Raw genomic sequence first — 14,832 nt, forward strand, 5'->3', positions numbered from 1 at the left:
TTTATTACCTAGCTAAATACAAGAATTTATTCTTTCTGACTATATGTTCTATAGGAATGTAATTGGCAAAGTCTGATGTCACGGCGTTGCCCAAAGATCATTTCACAAATTAATTTTCCAAAACTCAAAGCTCCAAAATTCTCCAAAGTAGATTTCCATGGTATTATCCTTTATCATTTCAAAATTCAATGAAACCACTAATTGTGTGTTGCTTTATAAAGTGTCGTTGTAATCTGGGAAATAAATTTACAAGCAGATAAGTGGAAGAACATTCCTTTGTGTGTTGTGTGTCCACAGTTGCATTGCTGCACCTGTGTGTTGAAATTTGCTGTGCACACTCCTCCGTGACAGCAGATTTGAGGCTTGCACTTCTGGGTGAGCTCCCGTAGTGGTCCGATGTAATTGGATTAGGGCTGTCAGGAATGGCTTTAGTTGCGATTACACAGATTTTGCTCTGCTGTGCTCGGATGGGCAGCACGACTTTAAGAGTGTCATCTGGTTTGTGTAGAAAGTACATAGAAAGAGCAATTTGGCTCAAGTGAAGCTATAATGCAAGATATAATGAACTGTCATTGCTGTTTCTCGTCTTTGCATGAGAGAAGGGTCTGGCTCAATTTTTGTGGTCATAGTTTATTCCAAATGTGTTTATCCACCCGAAAACTCATTCAAGCATACCAGTGCGGACCTTGATCCGTGCACGGGGACATACTCACGCTGGAACAGAAAAAGATCTCCCATTAACTTTATACTCACAAACTTGGAAGCTTACAATTGTCCAATATGACGTCCACTGTTATGGCCACACTCTGGATTTAATTGTGTAATTCATTATGATGTATGATTTCCCACTACTTTTGTCCATATGATTCCTTTTAAATTGATGAAGTGCTAACGATGATCACCACACCTGTTTCCTATCAAGAAAAAAAGGGAATTCAGACAAAAGGAGAATAAGTGAAAAAAAAAAAAATGTGGAAACTAAGGATGTCCCGGACATCCTACTTTTTATACAGTCTCTCTGCTGGCTAATATGACTGGCACCAGTATGGTACAGTAGTTACCATAGGTCTAGGATGCCCACGTTTGTAAATCAACAATATATCAACTGTACTGGTTGGAGGTTATTTCATTGTTTTATTTGCCAACCTGTGCAAGTTTTGTGCATCATAGCCCAGCTGTGAGGTGCAGATAACCTTTCGTTATTAAGGCTGGCTGCCATATTCCTTATGTGGACGTCTAGTTAAAGTGGTACACTTTCATGCATTTGACTCGGCACACTTCTCTTGGACTCACATGATGCACACACACAAACATTAAAAAGTGTGTGGGTCTGTTTAAGCTGCTCAAAGCCTCAAGTGCCACCCATCTGTTAAACAGATGTTTAACATCCCTGCTGCACCCCTTGCCCTGTCACATGTACAAACATATGCACACACATGCACACCCACGCACGCAAACACGCATGCACTCTTGCACCCACATTGCCCTCATTAACCACCAATTAAAGAGCAGATAGAGTATTGGCTTACTGTGGAGAACTAAAGACCAACCAGTTCCGTTCTCAGTTCTCAGAGTGTTGTTGACTTCTTCATCCAAAGTTTGAAAGTCCACCCTCTTCCCCAGTCTATTGTATATTAGAAAGGACACACAAACACAAGTGAATGCATTATTTAACTGGACAAGGTATCTAGTGTCAATGCAGCTCCCTCTTTAATATAGAAAGAATGTGCTTTCTGCCACTTTTGACTGAGGAAAGTCGTAGGAATGCACATGAACATAATACATTAATGAATAGACATTTATTTTATTTTTTGGGCCTATGTTTGAAAACTCCAAGCGTGAAACCCAAGTTCAAAGCAAAAACTGTCTGAGAATTTATTACTGGTGCACAATTGTGTTATGTGTCCTGTGACTGACTGGTGACTAGTTCAGGGTGAAATTTGCCTTTTGCTTGAAGTCAGCTGGCATAGGCTCCAGTGCCCTGCCACCCTATCCGAGTTAAGCAGTGTTGAAAATGGAAATAGAAATTCTGTTCTTATTTTATTATTATTGTTGTTGATGAATGCCAAATTGTACTTTCAGGATAGAGATGCTCGTCACAGTTTCCTACTTTTTGTTAACCAGTTTTTTTTTTCCTTTTTGCCATCGCCAGTTCCTTTCTGCAGTATAAGGCAGCCCGTCCCATGAAATATGCTGATGACTCGAAGTTTAGATTTTGTTGGACCTTACAGCCATTTTTCCTTTTCTTTTGAAATATTTGATAAAATTCTGAATTGCATGATCTTAGGAGTGTTTGACTTTAGAAGGTCTGCTGAATATTCAGCACGTTTTGTACAAAAAGTATATGTATTTTTTTCTGATGCACAATGTCATTAAAAAAAAAAAAAGTTGATTCATTTACTGTAGTTGTGATAGTGCACAATTATGGCCATAATAGATTTGAGGTGTTTTGCCCAGAAAACTACAGCAAGGCCAGTCTGGCAAGCAACTCTTTTAAGTTAATCCAAACTCTCTCTCTGCATTGGATCTAATTAGTGACGACGAGCTCACTGTTGACCCTTGGTCTTATTCCATGTTTCTCCTCCTGGTTTCCACTCCCCACCCCACTCTCACTCTATTTCTCGACACACATTCATCATTCAAGACTTTGGCAAAAGGTCTCTGGTTGTGTGTGTTCGTGTCTTTTTGCACGCACATATACATGCGCGTGTGTGTGTGTGTGTGTCTGTGTATGAGAGTGATGCCAGGGGTGACACTGACTATGTACAGCAGAGATCTTGGGCAAGGACAACGCAGGGGACTCTGTCCTTGTATCACCCTACAAATGGAACAAAAGGTATTCGTGGCTGTCATAATGCTCTCTCTACATGGTTAAAGCTAGAAATAATACTTGCGCCAGGGGCCCGAGGGGACAGACAACAGGTTTTTTTGGATGCATTAATATACGAAAATGCCGTTTTGCTTTGAGTAAAGTTGGTGGTCAATTCAGTTCATGTAAAATTTTCGAGTAAATATTAAAATATTATATAATATATTATATATTATACAAACATTATTATTTGAGGGCCAAAGACCATCCATATTCTGTCAGCATCTCTTTGTCTTAGTCACTACAAATCCATAACAACAGTACATGAAATGAAATTAGTTTGAACAAAATATCATACAATGCCTGCAAGAGTGATTTTGAATGTGGCTTCCTCTGATTCTTTGGGATGTGCAAAATAACTTGCAACAAATTATGATGTTGCATCATTTAAATCGGGCGGCACGGTGGGGCAGCTGGTAAAGCATTGGCCTCACAGTTCTGAAGTCCCGGGTTCAATGCCGGACCCGCCTGTTTGGAGTTTGTGGGTTCCTGGACCCAAATGGTTTGAAAACCTGGCTTACAGAGCATATACAGTGCAGGTGTACACATCTGCGTACTATGTCAACATTTATAAACATATAAATAAATTCTTGCCTCTCTGGTAGATTAAGTAGATTAGATCAAAACAGAGGACCATTACAGCCAGATATGATCTCAAGACCTATACAAGTGGTTATAAAATGTTTTGCAAACGGTTTATGCAAACATGGGTTGTAAGACATCCATCTATCCATTTTCTTTGCTGCTTATCCTCACGAGGGTCGCGGGGAGTGCTGGAGGCTATACCAGCTGTCAACGGGGAGGAGGTGAGGTATACCCTGAACTGGTTGCCAGCCGATCGCAGGGCATATAGAGACAAACAGCAACACTCACAATCACACCTAGGGGCAATTTTGAGTGTCCAATTAATGATGCATGTTTTTTGAATGTGGGAGTCCCCAGAGAAAACCCACGCAGGCATAGGGCGAACATGCAAATTCCACACAGGCGGGGCTGGGATCAAACGCGGGTCCTCAGAACTGTGAGGCCTCTGCTTTACCAGCTGCTCCACCATGCCGCCGGTTGTAAAACATATTTAGCCTTTTATAGGATATTAGATTATCGATCTATTCTGACAAGAAATACTTAATTTGGTTTAGAATCATTGGTTAACATCGATTTAATCCAGGAGTCCCTCACTCAATTTTGTCATATATAATTATAGTTTCCCTCTGAGGGCTGTTTTGACTCTGAAACCATATACATATATAAATGCCTCATAATATTATTACATATGAAATAGAAACAATGAATCACTAATTTGAATAGTAAATTTAATTCAATGGACTGTTTTTTTAAAAGGGGCTTGGTAACCAAAATAGAAAATAGATTTTAGCAAGGAAAACAAAGTACACATACGTGATTTGTTGTAACAGGCCACATAAAATGGTGTGGGGGGCCAAATCTAGCCCCTGGGCCTTAAGTTTGACACTGGTGAATTAGGCTTTCCTTTTCATCTCCGGATGTTTTTGTTTTTCTGGTTCCATTCCAGTCTCATGACCAAGCCTGCTTGATTGCTGTGAAATTCTGACAATGGCCTGCTGTATTCACACATGGGCTCAGTAGGACATCACATAGACGTTGAACTATGAAGCTGGCAGAGTAAGGTTTGTTTTATGCCTCGTCCTCACAGTTCTCTTCACTACTACAAGGTACTGTACAGGCAGATTCTTAGCCGTCATCTCACAACATCAGGGAGGCGTTTTACTGTGCCAAATTAATTCTGGAGCATGACAATCACTCCAACAATGCTGCCCGTCCTACAGATCAGTGTGAAAAACAACAAGGGGTCCAGCAACAGATGGTGCAGACCCCCTCTGAGCCTTGATCTCAACATTGTCCTGCCTGCCAGATTAGAGGACCTTTGGCAAATGGGTGATTTTTGTGTGCCTTTGCACTCTTTGGAACAAGAATTGATAAAATAGCTTGAAGGATTCTCACATTGCAGCTATACTTCATTTTACTGATTGAAAGGCTTTGACCAGATGTCCTCCAAATCCTTTTGGTAGTTTGTTTTGTCTTATATAAATTCAACCAAACATTTTATTTATTGAGTATTCTGAAAATATTCTCCAGACGAAACAGTCAGAAAGCGTGGAACTTACTTATTACTAAATTCTCTAGATAGCTGCCAACTAAGTCTTTGCTAGGCTGGCGACATTTCATCAAATGGTAAAAAGTAACCTCCTCAAAAAAAAAAAAAAAACAACCTATGAAAAAAAAACACCCAAAAATGTATACCTACATTTTATGTAGATTTTTGCAACACCCTAAAAGGGGAAATCCAGTGCTTTGCATGAACAGTGTAGGTCATGTAATATGTACCCTATTTTGACAATGTGATGTTAAATCCACTCTCATTGAATAGTGTTTTGAGAAGATTTTTATCTATAATTACGAATTTTCAAGGGTGCTGCCATTTTTGCGAGTCACATGACCTACGTGTGCGGATATGATGTGTACCGTGCCGCAACAAAGGCTCGATTACATGGGACACCATTTATGCCCAACACCGATTTCTCTTATTTATCCTCATCTGACGAAGAAAAAGCAGTATTGGTTGATCTGGAAGAGGGAGGAATACGTCCATACAGATTTGAACCTGTGGCTGTAAATAATGTTGAATATTCGGATGGTTCTTCAGGCGGAATGACGCGGAGTCTGACCACTCAGAGGCTTACGAGCGACACAAATGTGTAAACAAAGGCCTCCGGGAGCTCCGGGCCGGCAGCCACGGATGGCTCTTCGGACGGGAATGACGCGGAGTCTGATGAGTGAGCTCCGGCGCCCGGCCGCAAGCCGAGCTTCCAGGCGGCGGAGGCTGTTAGCCCTGGACGCCAAAGCTAGGCTCGTGACCCGCAGCCAGAACTCACTTGACATAGTCCGCAACATTCCCATCCGGAGAACCAGCCAGGAGCTCCCGGGGACCTTTGTTTACGCACTTGTTGTCACTCGTAGGCCTCCGAATAGTCAGACTTCTGCCCGAAGAACCATCCGAATATTCAACATTAATTACAGTCACAGGTTTAAATCTGTATGGCCGTATTCTTCAGTCTTCCAGATCAACCGATACTGCTATTTCTTCGTCAGATGAGGATAAATACGAGAAATCGGTGTTGGGCATAAAGGGTGTCCCATGTAATCGAGCCTTTGTTGTGGCACGGTACACATCACATCTGCGCACATAGATCATGTGACTCACAAAAATGGCAGCACCCTTGAATATTCGTAATTGTCGATAAAAATCTTCTCAAAACACTATTAAATGAGAGTGGATTGAACATCACATTGTCAAAATAGGGTACATATTACATGACCTATTGGATACACTGTTCATGCAAAGCACTGGATTTCCCCTTTAAACAAGGGCAGCATGGTGGAGCAACTGGTTAGAGCAACTGGCTTGAACTTAGGTCTCACTGGGGTTAAAATCCCGGCCCCGCCTGTGTGGAGTTTACATGTTCATGTCCTACATGGGTTTTGAGCGAATCAGGCACTCCTATTTCCTCCCAAATCCCCAAAAAATGCATTTAATGGACACTCTAAATTGGCCTTAGGTGTGATTCTGAGTGTGATGGTTGTCTGTCTTCATGTGCCCTGCAATTGGCTGGCAACCAGTTCAGGGTGTACACTGCTTACTACCTGAAGATACCTGGGATTGGTTCCAGGACTCGCACAACCGTTTTGAGGCTAAGTGGCTCAGAAAATTGATGGTTTGACATTACAACAAGCACTGATATGGTAGGTACAGCTCGGGTACCAGGCAATCAATCGGCTGATAAGTAAATCGTACTGCTGTTAGCTGAGTTTGTGATGCTTCAGTCAGTTGTTTTCTGGTTGCTTTTTTTAAAGTGGGTTTGTTAAGAAATAAAAAAGTCAGTGACAAATCTAAAAATGTATATTTTGACTTTATTCTCAACAGGTGCCCCGTTGTTCCAATTCCACACCTTTTGTAGTGACTTTTATTTGCTTGATTTTAACTTAACCCCTGACCAATCTTAACGTAAATGGATGACTGTTAAAAAAAAAAAAACAGTACAAGAGGAGCACTGGAGGAAATAAATATTGTTTTGTTCAAGTAGTGCAAGATGAACACACAAAGAGGCTTCTATGTCCTGTCCTGTGTGTAAGGTATTTGGGATGGGGGGATTGAAGTCGACCCACAAATGGGCCCGGTTGCGAGGTCGTATCAGGGGAGTCAGAGGCAGATAGTGGGAAAGTGCGACCAGCTTGTTAAGTTGAACACCTGCGACCTCCCACCTCTCTTTGGGTTCTATGTGTTTTTGTGACGGTTGTAAATCCGCCGCACATCTGGCTAAACTCTACTTCACCGTTATGGGCCAATCTTGTGGAAATGCTTTTTTGGTCCAGTAACACTGGAGAGACCAATAATAACAAGGTCATTGCTGTCGGGCTCGTTAGTACATTATTGCAGTCCCTAGATGCCTTGTAAATACTGTATGCCCTCAAGTGACTGAGCCGAGCATAGGGATGCCACAGAGGTAGCACTTCGCGATGATACCATGATTGGACTATGTGGTCTCACCGCTCAGAACCAATAGATTTGTTTCAGAGAGCTTACATTACAAATACAGAGTTTTGTTAGTCAATTTAAATTGTAAGATCAAACCTAATGAGTGATGGTGCTGCTATTAAGCTTTATACTATAATGATGTACTCCAAGTAATAACTTGCAAAGTGACAGTGGTTGAATGAAATTTTGTGACACATCACATGTAGAATTAGATTTAAAATAATGAAATTTGCCCTGGTGGCTGAAAGTGATGCAGCACGTCCTGTGTGAGTTAATGAAGGGCTAATGATGGAGCAGGCTGGCTGCAGGAATTACAACGTCTACACGACCCACAATTGCAAGCAGATGTCATGTCTGTGTGAGGGCACATTTGTCTGCAGACACGTTGCCTGAATGCTCTGCTGTGCCTCAGTCTAAGCTGTTGACTCTATGGTAATGATGCAAGTGAGTCTAAACATAACAAACCATTAGCATCCTGTGTTGGGTGTTGGGAAGATGGCGATCGCACTCGCGTGTGTTTGGCGCGGTACTGTGAGTATGCGCGACAGACACTGGGAATCCAGATTAGTTCACAAGTCTGGCTCCCTGCATAAACAAATGCCAACTAAAGTGATTTTATATATGTACGTGTGTAACAGTTTATATGCTTCAGATGTGAGGTTTGGAAAAGAAGGCCTGTATTTAGAGTTGCAGATTATTTATTTCAAAACATATTTATGGGCTTGTTCAGACAAGTTCCCAACATTCCGTCATACATTCAACAGTGTTTTTCATCCTTTCAGGTGGTGAGGTAGCGATTGCTGCACTCTAAGATGTGGTTTTCATATGTGTTTAGGGATTCACCGATACTTCCAGTGCTATTTGTGCCGATAAGGTACGTTTTACTTGTACGATGAAAAACAAAAACAAAAAACACTGCAATACTAACACATTGATAAAACTTTACCAGTATGGCAGGTGACTTTGGTGCAGATGGGAGAAGAGAGACATGTGGAAATTCTCTTTCAAACAGAAGTAGCGTTGCATTTCATTTTACTCACTTTATTTCGTAGTTAACTTAACAGAAACAACTGTATTCCCCCTTGTATATTCACTGGCCTCTATGTTCTTCTCCATCTTGCATTTCTACTTCTTCTCTGATGTACTGTATGTACTTCTTTTACAGAGTGCTCCCTTGTGTTCAGGGTGAGATACCACATAACTGAAAGATCTTATGTAACAGGCTACATTAAAGTGAAATATCTGGCAAGACTGTTAAAAAAACATGCACTTGGATGTCTAAATATGAGAAATTACGAGTTGTTTCTCATTTCTAATTTGGTCAATTTGGCCTCGACAGTACATGCACAGCAGAGAAAATCCCAGTTTACTCTCCCAGTTTTGCAGTTGACCACCATAATTTCAAACGTTGTGTTCGTAATAGGCATTTTTCAGATGATTTTGCAAAGCCAAAATGCCAATGCATGATGTCTCCAGGACAAAGATAAATATCATATTATATGCCTTATTATCGCAATTCTCAGATATCAACTTTACCCCCTAGTGGCAATGAGTAGGGACGACATCCTAGCACTTTGATTGGTTGCTCACTCAGTACTATAGTGGCAATGTTTCTGTCATTGATCTCTGAAGAAAAATAAAGTGGTTGCAATGAAAAATAGCTGTAGCTCTACCACCCCAAATGTTTTTGAGACACAATGACATTAACGTGGACCCGCACAGTTCCTCTCCTACTATACAAGTTTAAACCCAGCATGAAATATTTCATTCTGCTTCAGTAGTTTGTGTTGTGCCAGATGCGCATAGCCCAAATAGCACCTATCCATCTATTTTTCATTACCATGTTGCCTTGTCCAAATAGCAGCATCATGGAGTAGATATATTTTTTCTTTCTCCTTCATTACTTAGTCACATCTTGCTTTTTGACTTTTGTATTGGTTAATGCGTTTATGTGTGCAATTGTGTATCTACTATAAACACCGGAGTCGATCTTATTCCCATTTTTCACTGTTGTGATTGTGTCTTTCGTCCCCATGTAAACGCTGATCTAGATGATTATAACCGTTACTCATGTCCGTTCAAGGGAACATCAGGCTATCACCTGCTTTGTATAAGACGGCTATTTTACACACACACACACACACACACACACACACACACACACACACACACACACACACACACACACACACACACACGCACACACACACACACACACGGGTATTTGTACACGCACGTAAAGTCACGCACACACACATACACACTTTCAAGTAAATCAACTGTGACATACCATCGTACTTCCGTATCGATGCACATATACTCTGTGATGATTATGTGCTAATTTGACCTACAATTTATTTCCTGTCATTTGCTCATATCCTGATTATGTGTTCACAGTTATCCCTTTATACTCTGTGCTGCCTGATTGGCTGGTTTCTTATTAGAAACTACATTGCCAATGGAGTGTCCAGTGAAATAAATGTGACATAAGGAAGTAATTTCTTCCTGGTGGCTCATTTGTTGTTTTGAATATCACTGACTACTAAAAGACGCTGAGTGGACTTTCATCCCTACAATAAATCACAAATATCATTGTCTGAAGATCATGTCATGTCTTTAAGTTAATATAACATACGACACCCATGAATTTCAGATAGCTCCTCACTAAATCTACCATGTGTTGCATTTACTCCTGTTGCATAAAATGCCGACTAAGTGCTGAAGAGACTGAAAGGCTCCTGCATCTTTAACAATAAATGTCATTTTAACGAGACAAGGGAGTTAAAAGTGTTAATGGAGTCGTTTATGTTTCTCTTTCTTGCTGTCTCAACTAGCCGTTGCAGATCGACGATCATTTCTGCGGCCATGACTTCAACCAACCTCTTGGGGGCACCACCACCATTGAGGGCATCCCACTATACGTGGATAAGGACGACGGCATGACCTCCGTGGCGGCCTATGACTACCGTGGACACACTGTGGCCTTCATGGGCACTCGTGGTGGGCGGATGAAAAAGGTAGGCCCAGGACATTTAATCTGTGTTTCATCAAAATTGAGTCGTAGTTCATCTTTTTGCGACCGTTGATTACTGGAAAATGCTTTCAGATCTTTTATTGCTCATCATGCAGGCACACCATTTTGATTCATGTGTTGCATTAAAGAAATTAATTCATTTAATGACGCGTTTGTTCCTGCAAGTTGATTTATAAGTATGTCAATGTTATGGAAATGGCAATTCATATTTATTTTAAATGGTGATTTTTCTCTGTAGAGTCAGATTATTTGGATTTTGTAAGAGAGTGACAATTGTGTATTCTCCACTCTGATATCACCAGCCGCTTTGGCAAATCAACAGTTAAATCCAGACATGAGATTTTTTGTTTTGTTAAAATGGAAGATATTATGTGAATCATCTCTCCACCCTACTCCCCACCCTTAATTCACATGGTCTTTTTTACATATGTGACTATCAACCAGGAAAATGCCATTTTATCTGAGAAGACTCATGTCCTAATTCAAATGTATTCTTTTTTTTGCGTGTGTCCTGTTCGGCTGTTAGATCAAGCTGAAAGGAGAATCTGCCACCCCCTTTATACCGGAACAATTGTACTGTGTCACAGTGGAGTTTTTCAGTTTCCTCTGTGATTTCTCAGTACAGTGGTATCTACTTACGAATGTCTAATAACGATAAAGGAACAGATTAGGTTATTTCAATGTAAAAATGCGCTTCTACTTGTGAAAAATTCACATGACGAAATGACTTCGGGATGAATTGGTTTTGTAAGTAGAGGTGTATTAAAATTGAAGTTTTTTGAAGATCAGAGTCGATCAGTCAAACAAAACGGAATTTCTAGAGAGGGGGAGAGAGACAAAAGACAAAGTGCTAACTGTAACCAGAATGAGAAAAGTCCTTCCATGTCTACAAAAAAAACAAAAAAAAAAAAAACAAAAACCACTAAGTATGGGTGTTGCCCGAGACTGTAGTGCTACACCCTGTGAAGCAAAGATAGGACAAGGTAGGCCAGGACAAGAACAGGAGAAGAAGCATGCAAGACAAGGATTGTGAAGTAGTTAGTTAACTGAAATATGGTGGGACTGATTTAGTGAGTTATAGAAGTCTATAGAAAGAGAATATTAGTCTGTTTTTTGGGGGGGGTATAGATAAGCACTTTGCGTATACATGAGTTATTTGTTGCAATGCGGCAGCAGTCCCACACCCAGTGAAAGAATGCCAAGAGTGTGTGCCTATAGATATATTCAAGTGAATTCACAGAAATGTTCTATAATAGCTGTGCCTGCAACGCGGAGGCTAAGGATCCCACCCAATCAATTGAAGACAGAACCGGGAACAGGGGTCCACATACCTGTGGACAGGACCGCTCCAAGGACGCAGGGTGGTCCGCCGCCATGTCCGGCGCACCCTGTCAACTGGCCACACGGTTATGGCCGTAGGGACCCAATCCCACCTGTGCAGCCAACCCCACTCCATCACTGCTTCCTAAACCCTGCCACCCCAACCCCAGGAGAGCAACCAGCCCCCCACAACCTGCAGGCCCTATGATGCGCCCAGTTGCAGCCCAGTCCGAAGACGGGAGAATGCCCCTTATTTGTGGGGAAAGGAGGGCGGATAGAGGCACCCGAGAAGTGAATGATTAGGGCGGGAACCCAGGGAACAGCCTCGGGCCATGAGCGGGGAGCCCCTATCCAAACTGAGAGGAGCGGCCTCAGGAGCATAGCCATGTCACTAGCATCCTCCATCTCACCTTGACTGCCAGGTCCCCGACTCACAGTCACTTGCCCTACCTCATGAATCAGCGATTGTCCCCCTCAAGCGGTGTGGTGCATTTCAAATCTGGAGGGCCAATGCAACGAGGGAAGGGGTTAGGTGGGTGGGCGGGCGGAGCGCTGTTATTCTGACGTCTGGAAGGAGATAGAGGCTTCCCCTGTGTGGGCTTATTTGTTACAAACATTCTTTTGTTCTAGTATCAATCAAACTACTAAAGAGGCATAAATAAGTCTCAGGGTTAGGTATCAGGAAATTAATTTAGAAACCAGCCTTAGTAGTTTACTTATATTTATGATGACATGGTTTGGTATGGTTATGCATGGGTGGGTTGTAGATGATTTGGTAAACCGGTAAATTGAGAGCGTTGCCTTTCAGCTTAGCTCCTTCTTCACCACAACAGACTGATACAAAATTCGCATCACTGCAGATGCTGCACCGATCCGCTAGATGATCACCAATTTGATTCTTCTCTCACTTGTGAAAAAGAGCACAAGATACTTGGAGATCTGCATTTGGATCTCATTCCTGATGTGGAGAGGGCACTCCACCTTTTTCCCACAAAGGACCATAGTCTTAGATTTGGAGGGCTGATTTTAGTCTGAGCCAGTTTACCCTTAGATGCAAACTGCTACACTAAGAGTTGGAGATAAAAGCTTGATGAAGCCAACAGACCACATCATCTGCAAAAAGCAAAGACACAATATTCAGGCTACCAAACTGGACCTCCTTTATGCCTTGGCTTTGCTGAAGAATTATGTCCACAAAAGTTATGAACAGAATTCAACAGAATCAGAACCTCCTCTCAAGGACCCCTGAATAGACCTCACCAGGCATGCTGAAGAGTATGATCCCCTGTAGTTGGAACACGGCCCCTGGTCCCCCCTTTTATTTTTAAAAGGGGGACCACCAACCTACACTGCCAATCCAGAGGCCCTATCCTGATGTCCATGCAATGTTGTAGGGGTCCACCAAGACAGACTCACATCATCCAGCCTTTAGGAACTCCGGGTGAATCTCATTCACAACTGGGGGCATGTCAGCAAGGATGTTTTTAACCACCTTGGTGACCCTAAACTCAGAGGTAGGAGAGCCCCCTCAGAGAACCTAGGATCTCCTTCCTAATTGGAAGTCATGTTGGTGAAATTGAGGTCTTCAAAGTATTCTGCCCACCAACTCACTATGCTCCTGTCAAGGTCAGCAATGTCACATCCCCACGCTACACAGTGTTGATTGTACATTGTTTACCGCTCCTGAGATGCCGGATAGTGGACCAGAATTTCCTCAAATCTATCTGAAAGTCATTCTCTATGGCGTCACTGAACTCCTCCTCCTCCTCTTTTTGCCTGAGCGACCACCAAAGCTGCATTCTGCTTGGTCAGACACATTAGTAACATTGAAGTCCTCAAGCAGAATGATTAAATCCATGACAGCGCTCTCTCGCACCCCTTTAAGGACTCAAAAACATGTGGGTTCTCTGAATAGCTCTTTCATGCATCAGCACAAAATACATTCAGTCACCCCCCCCTAGTAAAGGCAGAGGGAGGCTACCCTCTCATCTGCCAGGTTGAACCCCAATCTACCGGCACCTTGCTAGAGGCCAATAAGTATATTCACAATTGCTTGGCGCCTCTCACTGTGGGCAACTCCAGAGTGGAAAAGAGTCCAACCCCTCTCAAGAGATTGGTACCAGAGCCCAAGGTGTGTGTGGAAGGAAGCCCACCTCTATCTAGTTGAAACTTCTCGACCTACCACACCAGCTTGGGCTCCATCCCTGCCAGAGAAGTGAATTTCCAGGTCCTTCTCTAGCTGAGGATTGGATCCCCATCTTTTGCCTCCACCCATCTTACACTGCATCTGACCTCTAGAGCCCTTCACGCACATGCTGAGCCCATGGAAATGAACCCACATTATCCTTTCAAGCTGTACCTGGCTGGGCCCCATGGGTGCAGGCCTGGCTATCAGCTTGCCTTTGAACCCCGCTGTCAGGCTTGGCTCCAGAGTGTTCCCTGGTAGTGGAGGAAGGCAAAACTATATCCATTTGTTTTATTCATCATACGTGTTTTTGGAGGCGTGCTTTGTCTTTTCCCTCACCCAAGACCTGTCTACCATTGGGGAGCTGGCAGCGGCATGAAGCCAGAGACAACTCAGCTCCTAGGATCATTAGGACCCTTTAAACCCCTCCACCATAATAAGATGACAGCTCAAGGAGATGAGAAAACAACATACTGTTTTCAAACCCAGGCATTCTAGTAAATTAATGGAAAATATGCCACTGTTTGACTCATGAATTAGTCAATTCAACTCTGTCGGTGCCTCACCAGCCATGTAACATATTGACATGAAATTATGTAGAACAAAACATGCCTATTTACCACTTTTTATAGCCTGTTTAATACATAAATCTGACACACAACAGTTTACTTCACTGGGAATTAAACTTCACACAGAATTTTTTTTTCATCAGCTTTGCACAACACACACACACACACACACACACACACACACACACGCACACCAACGCGAGAACAAAGATGTCTCCTTACAGTTGCTTCCTGTCTCTGGGGTTTGCTAAGTCGACTGAAACCTTGTCCACTCGTCCTTGT

At 42.4% G+C, this 14,832-nt stretch overlaps 1 protein-coding gene across 10 annotated transcripts in view; it reads left to right on the plus strand.

Annotated features, from left to right (window-relative positions):
* LOC133490858 (plexin-A1-like) overlaps nucleotides 1–14,832 on the plus strand; it is a 225,093-nt gene that overhangs the window by 38,527 nt on the left and 171,734 nt on the right. For all 10 annotated transcript variants that reach the window (XR_009792303.1, XR_009792305.1, XM_061801434.1 and 7 more), the window contains exon 3: nucleotides 10,277–10,459. Coding sequence is in view for 8 of the 10 variants with exons in the window: in XM_061801434.1 (XP_061657418.1) it covers nucleotides 10,277–10,459 (183 nt within the window). In the remaining 2 variants the exon portion in view is untranslated. The remainder of the gene's footprint in view (nucleotides 1–10,276; nucleotides 10,460–14,832) is intronic.

The sequence above is a fragment of the Syngnathoides biaculeatus genome, chromosome 2, assembly GCF_019802595.1.
Source record: "Syngnathoides biaculeatus isolate LvHL_M chromosome 2, ASM1980259v1, whole genome shotgun sequence".
NCBI classification, from domain to species: Eukaryota; Metazoa; Chordata; class Actinopteri; order Syngnathiformes; family Syngnathidae; genus Syngnathoides; species Syngnathoides biaculeatus.